This window comes from Pezoporus flaviventris, unplaced genomic scaffold (genome assembly GCF_033815535.1).
Source record: "Pezoporus flaviventris isolate CSIRO_AGI_PZ_B2104156 unplaced genomic scaffold, CSIRO_AGI_Pfla_v1 ptg000037l, whole genome shotgun sequence".
Lineage (NCBI taxonomy): Eukaryota > Metazoa > Chordata > Aves > Psittaciformes > Psittacidae > Pezoporus > Pezoporus flaviventris.
Window position 1 is genome coordinate 18,778,869 of NW_026892585.1, and position 16,813 is coordinate 18,795,681.

General features: G+C 40.2%; 1 protein-coding gene across 8 annotated transcripts in view; it reads right to left on the reverse strand.

Annotated features, from left to right (window-relative positions):
* The window catches only part of SATB1 (SATB homeobox 1), a 92,344-nt gene that overhangs the window by 12,677 nt on the left and 62,854 nt on the right, over positions 1 to 16,813 (reverse strand). For all 8 annotated transcript variants that reach the window (XM_061464908.1, XM_061464911.1, XM_061464907.1 and 5 more), the window contains one exon: positions 14,383 to 14,538. In XM_061464908.1, coding sequence (XP_061320892.1) covers positions 14,383 to 14,538 — 156 coding nt within the window. The remainder of the gene's footprint in view (positions 1 to 14,382; positions 14,539 to 16,813) is intronic.

The window sequence follows — 16,813 nt, forward strand, 5'->3', positions numbered from 1 at the left end:
TTTTTTTCTTCTGCCTTTCCTCCTCCCTAGCTGCAGCACTTAAACATTAAATACATATTTCTAGTCTTGTAAACATCCAAATATATAAATAGGAAAAGGAAACTTGCTAAAACAACCTCTAAGATTCAACGAGCAAACAAGTACAGAAACAAAATGACCTGGAGAGCTGTGGCCCTGCTCCCACAGCCCTGTCTGTCATACTAGACCCCTCCTAGCTGGAGCCATGGTAAGCAGCCAAGAGCCAGTGCTACCAAAAAACTTGTCAGATTAAGGTCTGAGACTGTATCAAACCTGGTGGGTACATTGCTTGCATATGAGCACCTGAGATGTACCACCAGCTCATAGAAAGAAAAGAACCCTAAAATATAACTCTAAAACTGACTGAAAACATAAGTATCATTACTTTTGAGTATAGAGGGAGTTGAGTAAGCTGAATGAAGGGCTTCTCCCAAGCTTGGTTACTCTGCTCTCAGCCTCTGCCACCTTTCCTTTTCCTTGTTCAAATGTATCTTTTTTACAGTATTGCCTTCAATTGCCTAGCAATGATAGATAGGCACAAGCCCTAATCAGAAACATAACGTGCATGCCTTTGAAATCTTACATAAAATGCAACTGCATTCATATGTAAAATGAAGGGAAAAAAGTAACAGATGCAAAAATCAGTGGGTGAAGCTTTATTCTGCCTTCCTCTACTCCAGATCCTTCCTCTTTCACATACACAATTCAATTGGCATTGTAACCATGAGACAACGTGTGACAAAAATGAACTTAACGATAAAAAATAATCTAAACAAAAAAACTCAACTGCTAATTATTAAATAAGTCAGTCTTAGTCTGGTAAATTACTTTTTATAGTACAGGCATATAAAATGGGTCAGTAGGTTTCACAGAGGGTGACCAGCAATACATAGCCCTTTATCTTCTGTTTAAGTAGAGAGAAGTACTGATTTCACTGCAATACTGATGCTTCCCTTGAAAGTAAATACAACCCTAAATCTAACCACGACCCTTAATAGCCCATATTTATTTATTCTTAAACATGCAATCAATTTTTGTATGGCAGCTATGTCTGCAGTTTAGTTAGAGAAGAGTCTTTAATAGAAAGAGCCTGGCAATTTTAAAAATCTTTTTTTACTACTATCAGTTTACAAGTGAACAGCAAATGTTTATTATTACATTGCCTACAGAGATTTAACATTTCCCTTGGGGAAAGACCTCCAGTAAAAAGGCCAAAGGGCTAAAATGTCACTTCCATAATTACTTATACATCTGTATATCCCACTGTTGGATTTTCTTAAGATTATAATTTTCCAGAAGGAGTAATTTAAATCCATGGCTTCTTGTCATATGTTTTTTTCTTTCCAGAATTCATTTTGGATCAGGAAAAGATCTACCACACACTGAGGAATCACAGGCTCACAGATATTTGGACTTCATTGTAAATTCAGTTCAGCTGACAAGATGTTCCAACAAGCGACATCATTCCAAAACATACACAGCTCAAATCCATTCTCAGACATCCTTTCACATTTTTATGGCCTAACTAAATGTTTTCATGTAAATTTGAATTAGACATTTAAATATTCTGAGCAAAATTTCTTTTAACTTGTCTCTTGCAGTTCAGCTGGCTTCTCTGGCTCTCAGTTTTGTAGTGAAGAATGCTTAATGCTCTGATAATGCCAAGGGTGAGTGGAGTCTGAAGGAAACTGAAAAGAAACTTTTCCCTGACTTTCCTTTAGATTTTGTTTAGCAGAGAAACAATCAGAAAAATTAATAACACCCATTACCTCTATGCAGTTAAAAAAAAAAAATCTTTAAAATCCATCTCTGTGAAAGAGAAGACACCTCCCAGCGAATGAGAAGGGAGCAGCCACAAGCTTATATCTCACCCATGGAAAGATAATGGCAGTGAAGCCCTCAGAAAGCTAAAATAGCCTTACTTGTGCCATGCTTGCTTTAGGCATAGACCTAAAAGAATAGGAAAGCTGGATCAAAAGGGAAGCTGGAGAGATCAGATTTCCCCCTTCTGGGTGGGAACCAACATGAGGGTTTTCCCGTAGTTTGCCATCAGGATGGGGACAAGAGCAGCCATGAGGGAAAAGCTCCTAGATAGAGCAGCTCTTAGCCTTAGACTTTTGCTCACTGGCCAAGGACAGCACCAGCCACGCCGAGCCTCAGCTGTTATTTTCAGGCCAAAGCTTCTGCCCTTAAATCAAGCACTGCATGGAGCAGGCGCACTTCTTCCTGTCCTGATCCCTCTCTCCTCTTTCCCCAGTGAAAAGGATCAATCTGTTTATTCAATATGAGGAGAGAATCTTAATTACGAGCAGCAAATGATTTATCAGAGGTGAAGCAAACTGGCTGCCACAAATCAAAAAAAAAAAAAATCTCACTTAAGACCTTCACAGCTTAAATGAATAAAATAACTGGTTTTAAATAAACATTCTAAAGTTCCTGTACCTGTAGAGCTTTGGCTTGCATGTTACATATGCTAGAGATGCTACGCACTAGGGCTCAGTAAAATACCTAGTCACCTAAGTAAACCCACAGACTTAACTGATATGTTGGCAAATCTTGCTCAGTTGGGGTCCAAAACCTCACTGAATTTGCAAAGGACCATTGAACATATTTAGTTCACAGAGATCCTGAAAACTATTTTCATATGCTTCTCAAGTGCCATCCTGAAGTAAGGGAACATGACACTGCACAGGAATAAAATTGAGACGAACACTGAATAACAATGTGTTTTCAGATAAAATTTGGCAGATTTGGAATTAGATAAATATTTGCAAGTTGGAATTTTCCCCACTTAGCTAGCTGCGTGCGTGCCCTAGCCTGATCATATATGCCAAAAGCTTGGAGTAATTCCTAACCAAAAATCTAAAGTTTAACTTAAGAGGTTAAATTGGAAGAAAATAAAAAAAATGAGAGACTGAGAAATTATTTGGGAACAGTGAAATTAAAAATTATCTCGAACAAAACATTGTCTCCTTCATCACTTGCACCCAATGATACTGTAACATTCTTTCAGGTGTAGTATGTTTTGAATTACCAGTTTAACATGAAGGGAGAAAACACACATCTATTATTGCTCACTCTTTCCTTTGCCCAGCAACCCTTCACCTGAATTGTAATTGGTCACTCCTTTAAACAAACCTCTTCTTACTGTGTATTTGTGTTTACATAAGATGCCTTTATCCTTTGCAGCATCGTGTTTAGCAGCTTTCATTTTTTTCTGGAGTTTTACCCTGTTATTTCCTGTTTAGTTACAGGTTGAGCTCGCTTTTGTTTTCTGCACTGCTTACTTGGTACCCTGCTTCCCCCACTGCCGGGAACCACGGGCTGCTCGCTAACTCCTCAGCTTCCTCCTCATCTCTGCCACTACAGCTTTGTTTTCATTTCCATACATCATTAACTCTCGTACAGCTCACTCAAACTTCACCCCCCCCCCCCCTTTTTTTAAGTGCTGCTTTAGTTTATGTTAAAATACTGATATGTTGAATCTTCAAAAGCCTCCTGAACCAGTGATCTTCCCACAGCAGGCAAGAGCATCCTGAGAAATCAAGAACACAGCTCTCTGCCTAGCTAAATCTGTGTCACCATGTGGGGAAAGAAAGGATGTTTCACCCATGAAGCTGATAGAACTGGCAACCAGCCCTCAGCTCCTCACCCCCCCAGCAAAGCCCAAGGGCCTGGGGTGCCTATTCTGTGCCTCAAGCACAAGAGGATTCTTGTACAGTGACCGTGTGAGGGAATGATGTACCTGGGATATGACTCCTGCACGCAGAGCCAGCAGTAGGGCAGGAGAAAGAGGCAGATGGAGTGAGAGTGAATGGTGAGGGTGTATATGGCAGAAGAACAGGGTGGGAGAAAGGAGAGCTAAGAGGAGAGCTGTAATGACAGGAATTACTGAGGATGGTGAGAGGAAAACAAAAGAGAAGGTGAGCATACAAGAAAGCAGGAGGAGAGATTAAGAAAATCCATCCTGCCAGAAACAGCAGCTCTTGTCATGCAGACAGCAGGTGCTGCTTGGGGAAGAGCTGATTCACACATCTGGAGTATAGGAACTGAAATACCTTTACCTAAGAAAGAGAAACTAAAAATAAAAGACTCAAAGGAGGTGGGAGAGGGTATCATGCTTTTTTCCTTTCAGCAATCTAGTGCTTCCTAACTACGCTTTTCTTGTATAGTTTTGTGAAGAAATAAGAGCTGGATTTCTGGACCCTCACAGGAATCCTGACCGTTCATTTCAGCATTATCTCTTCCAATGCAAGCCCCTCCTGCCCTCCTCTTTGCCCTACTCAAGACTCATTTTCGAGACACCTGCAGCCACAGCACCTCCAGGATGAGATTTCCCCTTTGCTCAGGGTCTGCACAGACCCAGGGGACTCAGTAATGGAGGTGGCACTGCCAGGAAGCAAGGGATGCTGACTGCACACCTATGCCGACCTACTCCAGCTCAGCTCTGGAGGACTCGTAACGAAGTCTATAACTGCTGGCCAAGTGGTAAAAGCATGGGTCTTTAACCCACTCTGCAGCAGTCTTGAGGGGCATCGATGTAGCCAAATTTTCTGCTACAAGCAATGCCTTCAGTGGCTTTCAGAAACTATCCTGCTCACCTTCTTCTGATTGACTTTAAACAGTCTTAGCTCCAGCCTCCTCCACTTTCGAAATTGCCACTGCATCACAAATCACTGGCAATGATCACTCTTAGTAAAGCTATGGTTTTTTAAAAACCTCTCCTGGAAGCCTTATTACAGATTAGATTTGATGAATTTCTATCAGATGCACTGGACCACTCCTCTTGCCTGACAATACCTGCAACAGCTCCCATGGAATCTCCTCAGTTCCACTCTGCACACTTACTTTTTCTTTTGTCCTTGCTGTAAGAATCGTTTTAGAATCTTATAATCAAACTTTGTATAAAATTGCATTCTTAATATTAAGGCTGTTTAATTAGGGGAAGCTGAACAATTTAACTGAAAAAAAATATAAAAAAGCAAAACAATTTACAGACAACATTTAGTTTCCTAAGAGCTAACCTGAATCTGTTCACGTAAGAAATACTGGAATGTTTTGATAAAAAAAGACATAGATTTTTTGCCAAAATTCTAGACACTTTGAGGATTCTTTTTTAAAATGAATCTTTTTCCCAAAGGAAAATGGAGGGGAAGATTTTTCAGAGAAAAAAAAAAATCATAGTGAAAAACTTGGCAGAAAAATTTTATTTCTACTAAATTTAGGCAGGAGTGAAGGCTACATTTTTGGTTAGAAGCAAGGTGTTTGCTGGCATGTTATTTTAAAAAGCCAGCACAGTAGGATGACTTCTTTAATAAGTGGGCATAAAACCCAGAGATTTGAAAGTCTCAGAGCGAGACACAAAACCCCCTGTGCGGTACCTGATTTCTTTGCCAAAGCAAGGAAGGTTTTTAATAAAGGTCACGGAGAAATAATCTCCGAAGACGGCAGTCTCTTCCCCCCTATATGTTTACTCTTTTATTTCACTCCTTTACAGTGAAAGCAGACCTTAACACACACACACACACACACACACACACACACACAAAAGGAAACAACAACCAAAGAGGAGGGGGGAAAAAAAAAAAAAAGGAGCCTGAAATTTTAGTTACACCACATGTGGTTTTCATTTGTGAAAAATGAACAAGCTGTTTGTGGTTAAACTGTCTAATCTGCTGTTATCAATCTAGCGCTGCATTCAAGATTTACAGGATACATCAGCTTCTGTGCCACATTAGCTGTAAAAGGGAGAGGGGGTGGGAGGAAAAAGGAGGAGGAGAGAGTTTATCCTGAGGAATAATATTTCCAATGCAGCCACACTCACACTACATCTGGTTGTGCTGGTAGCGGCAGTTAAATTGAAATATTTCACAGCGTGTGTCAGAAACATGCAGAATGGTAATTATGACAGATCTGATTAAGCCTGAGTGCCACTAGCTCCCTGGCCAGCTCCGGTTGTGCAGGTGTGACCTTGTGCGTGCCTGCGTGTGTAAATAAAATTAATTACAAGCGAGAGGGCGAAGGCTTCTGTGACATCACAAAGCGGAGAAACTCCCAAGGGGGAGACCTAATGGAATATTTTCCCTCAGTCTAATAATACAGTTCATATTGACTTGAGGTAATTAGTGGGATCATTAAAGCAGTTTTCCCGGCGTATTTGGCTGCCTGATCAGATTAGTGAAAATGTTCTTCAGAACAAGCCCTGTGTGGTCTGCCAGAGAAGGAGGAAATAAAAAGCAACAAAGCATATTTTGGAATGATAAGCAGTGCTGGACTTTTTGCACGGCATTTTGCAGGGCCGGTCTCGGGAGCTGGGGCGCCCAACTCTCCTGACCGGTCACATCTTTCATCCCGGGTGCACGTGCTTCCGTGGCCTGGCATCTAAGACTTTTTAGATTTGTTCCTCTAGCCTTCAAAACTACACCCTCACTGCTTACAAAAATCAGATAAAAGCCTCGCGGAGCTGCTCGCCTCTAAAGAACCACACTAAGACAACTGGGGGAAGGAAGAAGAATAAATAAATGCTCAGCTTCCCCCTACCTATCCTCCAAAAGCTAGCAGAAGATTAAAGGCACCAGTTTTAGAATTAGTAGTGGTTTCATTTCATAACAAGCTTACCCCAGCAAAAAAACAGAGAGAAAAAAGAAAAAGTTTAACTATGATATAAAGTCTTCCACGGTAACAGAACACAGAGCCCTAATCAAGAAATGGACCATTTGTTTAAAAACAGTCTATTGAGCATGCTCTACCTTGCAAATGGAATATGCCAAGCTCTGTCACAGATGGCAAGCTTTGACAGTTCCCATCCGTAGCGTCGATACTCGACAGTTCAGCACAAGATCAGTGACATTCTGTCTCATTAGAGCCACGCTAATTATCACAGCTAGTTTCAGGGGAAACCATGTGTTGCAATGGTCAATTTGAAGGAGTCTGTGCATCAACAAACTGGTAATAAGGATCAGACACCTTATTATATGACAGCATGCTGCCTATGATCTGATTTACTGAATCAGAGGTACTGAGGCAACACTGAAGCCTGATGGGTTATGGAATCGCGTGTACACAATGCGTATCTGAAATATGCTTTAAAAATAAAAGGGAACTATATAGAAACAATACAAATAAAAATTTTAAAACAGTGAAGTTATAATGAGGACTTCTTTCATTTGTCATTAAGACATGCAGAGACGTTCAAGATCTTGTCAGCCAGTTTTATCTCTAATCAAATCATATAAGATAAATAATTCAAAATGAAAACTGTGAAATTATGGATTATGCTAAATTACAATTCATTCCATACTCTGATTTTTCAGTTTCAATAACATGTACCAAACATTCCTTATGTTGCGCCGTCTTGCTGCTTTAACAGAATTTCATATTTTGTAAAGAGCTTCCTCTACTTGGCTCTCTTTTTTCATTTGTACATTTAATGACTTCAACTTGGACTTCTAGCTTCTCCCACACATCCGTGCTCCTTCCACCAGACAAAAAGCAGCCAAGAGCCCCCCTTTGCTGTTTCTGGCCACCTGCAGGGCCACATCCTGCCAGGTGCTGAGAAATCTCAGCCCCAGCGCCTCCCAGGGATGTGCTGCAGGCTGAAGCTGTGACAGCATTAAGCATTAACTCCTGACCAATGCAGGGCAGGTGTGCACTGCATCCCTCCAGGGAAGCTTTCCTTAGGGCTCAAATATACAGCATTTCTTGAAGCTGCTACCTGTTCTTTAAATGGCCTCTATGGGGATTGTAAGCAGCTTCTGAACAGCTCACGCTGCCACCCACCTCCCTGGGAACCTCTAGCTGGACCCCACATGGAAAGCATGCTTCGGAAACACACTTTTTCATCCGTGTGTCAACAAATCCAGCCTTTGCCTTACGTGCTGAAAGGGCTGCATGGCCCCAAGAAGCTGTCTGAAGAGGTCATCGTAATCCTCTTACCAGTTAAGTAATTTCAATTCTGTACCTTTTCCTTCGGCTTGAACCATTTCAAGTTTTAATGCCTTCCCCCCCCGCCATGCAGATTTCCATGGGCAATTGCACATTTATATGAATCACCTTGGAGATTTTACGGAGGTTCCTCTTCAGTGCATCTTTGTTTACTTTTTACTAGCGGGGACCCAAGACTCACTGAAGTCAACCCACTCCACCAGGGTCATGCCAATAATGTGGGATATGGCCAGAATCAGTGCTGGCCCTTCGCCAGGTCTAGCCAGGTTGAGTGACAAATGAGTTAACTGAACTCAATTTTGACACCCTTTTTCTGAGAATTGATTAAAAAAAGAAAATCCTGAGGAAGTTTTCCGAGGTTTTAACCTTTACTACTGAGATGTTGTAAAAAAAAAGATGAGGACATGGGGCAGAGGGAGCACCTCTTTAAGCATTCATTTTGTTCCCACAATAGAAACCCGAAAACCTCTTTCCCTCTGACCTGAGTGAGACAGAACATACTATGACTCTGCAACATGGTATTCTGTGGAAGAAACAAATCAGCTCTATCTGCCAAGTTTCACAGTTTCACTGAATGACACGTCGCTTTATGGGGCAATTCTTGATCGCGCGCAGAAGCCCATCTTGCTTTCTCAGTTCACACTCTTCCTCTTCAATCCCTGCTGACACCCGATCCCATCCTGACTCCTGTTGCTCATGGCACCTCTTCAGCTGCCAAAGCAATCACCCAAGGGTAGCAGAACGGGGAGGAAAATAGTACAAAATAGTAAAATAAAATAAATGGAAGCTGTTTGGTGCACTTCTGCAGCGAGTGCTTTCTGACCACTGTATCTCACCTTCCCGTGAGGGCAAGGTGGACCAGTGGAAAAAAGGCAGACATCAGAGCACGATTTGTTTCCACCTCGCATCTCCCTGTGCAGTATTCCTCTCTGCTCTACAGAGAATTCACTGTGTGCCAAGGTGGGGGGGGGGGGGGGGGAGGAAGAAGGTTTTTAAGCCAAGATTTAAACCCAGGAAGTGACTCAGCTGCTCTGAGGGAGACAAAGGCGGGAGAGGACCCGACAGAGACACAGGGTGATGGGAAAGGACTGAGCCCACTCCTGCTCCCTAGGCTGGACCCTGCTGGGGCAGCCTGAGGTGCAGTGCCCCGAGGAAACAGCTTTGGAAATAAATTTCAAGATCTCCCTCTTAAAGCCACATTGTTAACAGAGGGTTACCCTTGGTGATAAACAGGTTTCTTTCCCCACAGCTGGAAAATACTTGAATAGATTGTTCTATATCTGCGGTAATGGCATGTTACATCTTTGTGCCAGATCCACAATACCATGCTTGTTCAGTGTGGGAAGCTGTTTAAAAATGACTTTCCTATTAGAGTATATAGCTTAGTCTCTAGATGGAAAAAGCCAGATCAAAGATATAGCATTTGTAAAACTGCTGGTTAAAAAGATAAAAAGTGAGATAACAGACATCAATTTTTCACTATAAATCTCTGGGTTTACTACAACATTAAAATTTCCAGTAAAAGCAGGGTTTTATATACCTGAACTCTAATGGCCTATTCTGAAAATATTTATGTCAGGAAAAGCATGGTATTTGCATGCCAAAAGCAATTTAGTGCCAATATTTAGCATTCCCTTCCCATTTAACTCCTTCCCTTCTACTCAGAGTGTTAGATGCTCTGCTTAATGCCTACCTGGTGCGCCTCTGCACACAGCCTTTGGAAGGAGGACACTCCACGTGCACACTAAGGCAAAAAGTCAAACACTTCTAATAAAATACCACTGTACAAAATACTTGCCTGATGGCTTATGATGGAGTCCCTGGCATGGACTGAACCAGTGATTTTACCTCTATGTCTTGCATGCTAAACAACTCATTTCCAAGGGGCTAACTGCCTAACCAAAATGAAAGATGGGGGCAGAAGGACAGGAAGTTAGGCAGCACAGTGCAACAGCTCAAAGTAACGGGTCAGAACTCTCCACAATAATATGAAGTTTCTGGATGTATGTGTAGTACTCCACTAGTTTTATTCTAAAACTAAAACTGGAGCACAATTCTGTGAGAGGCAACTGTCTCACCTTCAACATACAAGCATTTTATTCAGTGAGAAGGGAGGGCATTTTTTCATGTAGCCAGCCACACTCAGGAAATAACAGGATTGATGCTGCAGAAAAGCACTGACTTTATGTACTTATCCTACTATAAACTCATTTAGGTATAATAACGCAGGCTAATGTCCTTATACTGTAACATATGGGACTCTTGGAATACGGAAGTTTATATTACTTCAGTTTTTGCAAACTGTAATTTTTTAAATTTAAGAAAGCTTGAGCAACATAGGATGATTTTCAGAAAAGTTTTGCTTTCTTCCCAGCTTCATACCAGCATGTGTAGGCCCCAGCTTTTCAGGATAAGCCGTTAACATAAATGTAACTTCTCAAACCACAGCAAACATACAGAAACACTAAAAGTCTCTACTTGCTTCATCTCTCCGGGCTTTTAGGTTTGGGGTTTGTTTGTTTGTTTGTCTGTTTTTATGGAACAAAATTAGATTTCAGCATCTGTCACCATCAAGAAAAAAAGCTCATTCCTGGCTCCCACATGAAAACATTGTAACCAATGCACAGTTACTGAACCATGATGCCTTAATGATCATTACACAAATCAACTTTTTTTGTTTGAAATAACGAAATTAAGAATGTGCTTTTATAATTACTTGAATCAGGCTGTCAGGTTATAAATTTAATAAACCCCCAGTATGATTAAACTGTAAAAGTAACGTGTACCACACAAATCTATGTGTGGATTCTTTTCATTTTGACTTATTCAGGTGTGCTGATTCAATTTTAGTAAACAGTGCTGTTAGTTTTGCCATTCTGCCACAAAAAATCAACAACCTGGGAGCAGACACAAAGCATTTGGTAAACCCTTCTGTCTTTTTTTTTTGCATGCATTTTTCTAAAGCTCTCTTTTCAACATAATCTAAGAAAAAAACACGCAGACCTATTAGGCACTCAACTCGAAATAAAAAAGTAAGGTTTTAAATACTGACATTAGTTTTTTGTCAATTACAGTTCTAAAACTCCCCAAAGATACAACGTATTCAAGCAATTTGAATTACAATATCTTCCTTAGCTCCTCAGTAGAACCATAGTAACTTTTAAAGTATATATTTTGAATTTAAAATAATTTTAATTTATGTTGCAGATAATATATCGATCCTTAAAAACATAGAAACTTTAAAAATATACAGAATGCATACATTCTTATATGGGAAAAGATTTCAACATCTGAAGGAATATTCTAGCTAGTCCCCAGTCTTGTTCCAAAGACAGTACCTTTTCTTTGGGAAAGCCAACAAGCCACCAGCGAAGAGTGCCATGAAACCACAACTATGCAAACCATCACTCATGTAAGCCAGAGCTCGACCTCACTAACATCACTGCAATCTCTTCTTGTTCCCTCCAGCCCACCATTGCCCTGTGCTATGACCTCTGCCACACTGAGCCCCTGTAGCCAGCTGGTTTGTTGGGCATCAGGTCTACATGTGGTCCACCGGCAACCAGGTAACTTGCCAAATGCACTAACACAGCACAAGGGAAGATGCTTGTTTTTTACCTCAGCACTAGCTTAATAGAAACTTCTGTAGTGCATCATTTAATAACTCTTCTGTACAAAGTGCTCTTGTCAGCAGAACATTATCTGCAGTCTCCTGGCTCAGGCAAGCCCAGCCACCTTGCAGATGCCAGCTACTTAGACACCCAATCTCATGTTGACCCAAATCAGTTTCTTAAAAACCAAAATTAATAAAAAGGCCCTCCAGCAAACAACTATCTTTGCCCTACTAATGGCAGAGCTGTTTTAGGTCACACAATGTTTTATACCACAACTCCAGACTACACTTGGGAGTTAATCAAGTTTTTCTATTCAAAATATGATAAGAGCAGCAATGTTCAATTTTAGTGATATTAAAAACAAAACTATTAACCAACGCATCATTCTCTAATATGCATCCTCCAGACTTTTCAGTAACTGGAAGTGATTGTTCTAGGATTTCCAGTTCTAAGCAGGAAACCAATAATATCTCCAAATTAAAAACAAAACAAAACCAAAACCCAACAACAACCCAAAACCAACAACAAAACAACAATGGATCTCTCTCAAGTGAGATTCTATTAATAATATGTTTGATTAAGCCTCTTTTTTGTGCAAGGGAGACTTCTTTATCCCTAGAAATATTTCTCTGTACCATTGATAAGCCCCAATACAGAATTTTTTATGATACAGATAACCCCTTAAATATATGTGGCTGGACTACATATCTTAAGTTTATTAATTGGCTGACTAGTAGGCAGCTGGTTAGAGAAGGCCCAACACATCCAGTTTACCAAAGAGGTTACTTCTGTGAAGCAATTTTCTACTACAAATAGCATCACTAACTACAGACCCAGACGCTTGCTTCACATATAAGTTAACACTGCATTGCTTAAACTGGAGAGAAAGATAACCTCTGAGAATACGAGCATAATCTCCACAATAAAAGGGAAAAGAACTATGTATTTGGTGTTGTTTGTTTTCTATACTTGGTAACAAAGTTTGTACAAGAAACTAAATTTTATACCAATCGTCTAAAAATCCTGCACCACATCCTCTGGAAGCTTTTGTGCTTCTCTTCAATTACCTGTCTGTGTTAGTGTCTGCATTGGAAGAGCTGTCCCGCCTAGCAATTTTAAGACTATGCACTTAAATAAATATACTATCACACAAATCAGATCAGATCAAAATTATGTGGACCAATAGATTGGCTTCGTACCTTAGTTTTGTGGAGAACTGTAATGGAAAGGGGAAGGTGTAGAAAATGGACAGCTCTCTATCCCCAGGTCTTGACATGTAAATAAAGACATCTGAGGAGCACACAGGTTGGAAGCTGCTGTAACATTCTATCATAATTAGAAACATTTCAAGAGCCCTGTAATTTCCAATCAAAATTACAGTAATTTCTGATATACAAGCCATGATTCATGACAGAATTTTTACATTCCATGGGAGATTATAGTGGCCTGATGTATGACACACCGAGTACAGCACTAACATAAACAATTCAGTTTAATGTTTAAACAGCACTTGGTGTTTAGAATCCCACAATAAAAGAAACATATTATTGCAGAAATTATCACTTTGACAGTGATTGAAGGGTAGGCAGGCATGTGGCCCATAAAGCTGTAATTTTTACAGTCCACAGCTTGAGTTTAATCATTTTGATATAACATTTCCAAAATATCCCTTTAAGTGTTCCTTACAGCATATAACTTAAGAGACAACATCCTTTCCGTACAATGAAGTGAACTCCAAGACATGAACAACACAGAAGTCAAAAGTTAAAAACTGTTAAAAAGAAAACCAGCACTAAAATGCTGATGGCCCAAGGAACATTGGTCTAACTTCATTATCAGCTTTCCCTGGAAGATGCTGTATTTTCCTATGAAACAGGAATAGTAATTAAGTGGACTTAACATTTAATCTAATGTGAAAATTCTACATTGCAAGCATTGGTACCTATACCATTTCTTTGAAATGTTGGTATAAACATGCCTCTAGTCTTTCCCATTTTTCTGTATGTTTTCACTTACTTCTTGAGCACGTTCTCACTTAAATCAATGCTTTTGCATACTCTGGTGATCTATCTCAGAAGACACGTCACTTACGATAATCACACCCAACAAGTGCATGCTGATTTCCCTCTCTTGCCACTAAACTTGACAGAAACTCTTCACTCGAAGAGAACAGAACAGGAAACCAAACAACAAAGGCTTAAAACTGAATATGCAATATATGAACACATGCAAGTAAACAAGCAGCCATCATATTCCATAAAGATCATTCATGTTTTCTCAGATGTAACCTGTATAACTGTAATTTGCTGGGTTTTTTGTTTGCTTTTTGACATGGACACTGCTGCTCCACATCCCATGCACAGCCTCACCAGTCAGTCCAAGTATTTCCACAAAAAAAACAGAACCTCAGAGTTCAACAGCACCATGTAACTGCAAAACACCAAAGCCTCGAGATGAATTTGGTAGCACTACACAGAATTTGCCCAGAGCTTCTGCCATGTCCACGCTAGCTAAGAACTGATGAATCTGATGCTTTCTGAGACATGCAAGAATCACGGGCATGCAGAGAAAGCATCTCGCAGGTGGGGAAGAAGGAGGGATGCATCTCAGAAAGATGCTTCTAAACCTGCCTGGCCAATGGTAACCGGAGGTTACCTTTGGACTCACAAGGAGCTCCAAGTTGTGGTACCAGGCTGGTGTGCTAACCCAGCCATTTGTTATAACTCATACAGGAACAGATCAAAACTGGGATAGGGGAAATAATCACACAGACAGGGAGGCCATTGCGCCCTGGGAACAAATTTACCTGGCTTTTGGTTGCCGCAACCTTTGCAAACAGTGCTTGAGACACCTTAGCTCTCTTCATTTCCTGCTGAATCTCATCATAAATGGAAGCATTAATGTTCATGGAATTATTTTCTGTCTTTCCATTCCTCTCTGTGGCAATAGTAGCCGTTTTGACCTAGAAAATAAATTTTATGAGATATTGTTCATTATGAAGAAGTTATTTTCCTCTCTTTCCTTCCCCAAGTAGCTCCCCTTTCCAATTTATTCCTTTTATTCAATCTTACTCTGATGTTCTTTCAGCTTTTCAGAGATCTAACATTATAAGTTATTCGTGGTTCAGGCAACTGGGAAACAAGAAAATTCAGCATATTGTTAACAGGTGAGTGCATCTGAAATATGAGTTATCATTAACTGACCACTTTGACTTTCAACAGCATAAAACAAATTAGGTGCAAATCTGTCAAACAATCTTGTAAGGACTGGTGAATCCTCACATGATTTCTTTACTCCATGCAAGTTAAGTGAAAATTTAAGTGCAGCATAAAAGAACCTCTAATGAAATAAACCCCTGACAGATATATCTTGATTCATGCCTTACGTCCAGTACACTCAAATGCATGATAATGCAGAAAAGTTGTGACTTTAGATTTAACTTTAAAGAATATTACCTTACCTGTTGAATTCTTACGCTGTTTTTAAGAAAGCAGTAATTTAGAATAATGAACATTTTAGCCATTCATTCATGATATTAAGGTAGAGCTTTTTAAAACCTTAATTGCAATTGCATTTCACTTATATACATCAAATATTTATTCTTCTTACAGTCCAGGTTAAAAAAAAAAAAAAAGCACGAAAACAAGACAGAATGATTACGCTACCACATCTGTGCTGCATCTGCAGCATTAAGGAAAATAACAAAACATACATCAGTAGTGACATGATGTGCAGAAGAAAATCCTTTCCTTCAGCCACTGGAAATGACTGAAGCAATGTTTTGACATCAAGAATCATCCCACCAGGGCTACGGAGCAGTTTCTGCAATATCAGTTGAGAGGTACAAAAAATCACCAGGTACTCAGCTTATCCTACATTATTCTCAATAATTAAGGATAACATCTTTCTTTAGCAGCTGCTCTTGCAATGCTTGCCCAAGATTAGTGGACCTAATGGATCACTAATCCTAAAGCAGACCAGAGAAAAGGAAAGACTGGATTTCTGCTAAGAACCCACAAGGTGATGATGCAAAATCAAACCTTTAGATTTCAATTCAAATCTACTGTTTCATACTGAAGCTCTTGAGAGCTGCATTAGTGCAGCCATGCAGAAGTTAAACGTGTAGCCTAAGTTAGTCATTCAGGCTACCTTGAAATCTAATGGATAGAGCTTGACACTTCCAGAGGGTGATTCAGTCTACTTCTAAGTAGGTGCCTAAACCCACACTTTCACTATCAGTTTAATTCAGTGCAAGTCAGCATCTTCCTGTGCTCTAAAGTCCCTTGAGGTTCAAAGGGAAATCATGACAACATGATAATTTATCTTCTAATCTAACTCTATGAGCTTTCATATGTCACAGGTCTCACAATATAAGTGTCAAAGGTGGGAGACATACTTAGGCAAATCATCAGCCCATTTTTTCCTAGAAATGTCACACTCAATTTGTGTTAACTATCCTCCATAGGGCTTTCAAGATAAAATAATCTAGCCCGGGAACTGGGCGTGCACCCCACTTTTATTGAGCCTGATTTGTCTGTGAGGCTTTTCAAAAGGAGCTGTGCTAACACATGCCCATTAGCTGCAAGAGGCAGAACCCCAGCAAGAACAAGGCATCAACGCACACCTCCACCTGCCGCCTTCTGGCAAGCATTAGCAACTTTCTGGTATCTGAAAACATGAGTCCTAAATAAAAAGGAAAATTAGGAGAAATCCCAGAATGTGGCATAAAGTTTATGTCGTGATTTGCTTTCACCTGAAAATAACTGGTACTTTGCAGACATGACCTGGAGGGAGAGGTGTTTCCTTTTCTGCAGTGTCATATTTTCAGGTACTGCTACAGTAAAGGATGGCCAAGCCCTGTCCAACACCTGCTCAGAAGCATTTGAGGCACCTGGCAGTGGGCAGTGTGAGAAGCAGCAAACGAACCTCCCTTCCTCCTACCGCCGAGCATGAAAACACATGCCTCACACTGGGCAAATCAGCATGTGGCCACAAGAGCAGGTGCAGCTCCTGAATACCATGCAGTGAAATCATTTGGGAATTCCAAAATCAGTGGCAATTTTATAACCTTTAAAGTAAAAGATAACTGACAAGCATTGGTGATGTTAAATATACAACTGGAGACAGCCTTCTCTGCTTGCTTGTAAAAATCAGGCTAAGATAAACTAAAAAATGAAAATGAGATGGTTTTGTCAACACACCTTCTTGGACCTCAGGTTTAAATTTTGGCAAAGTTA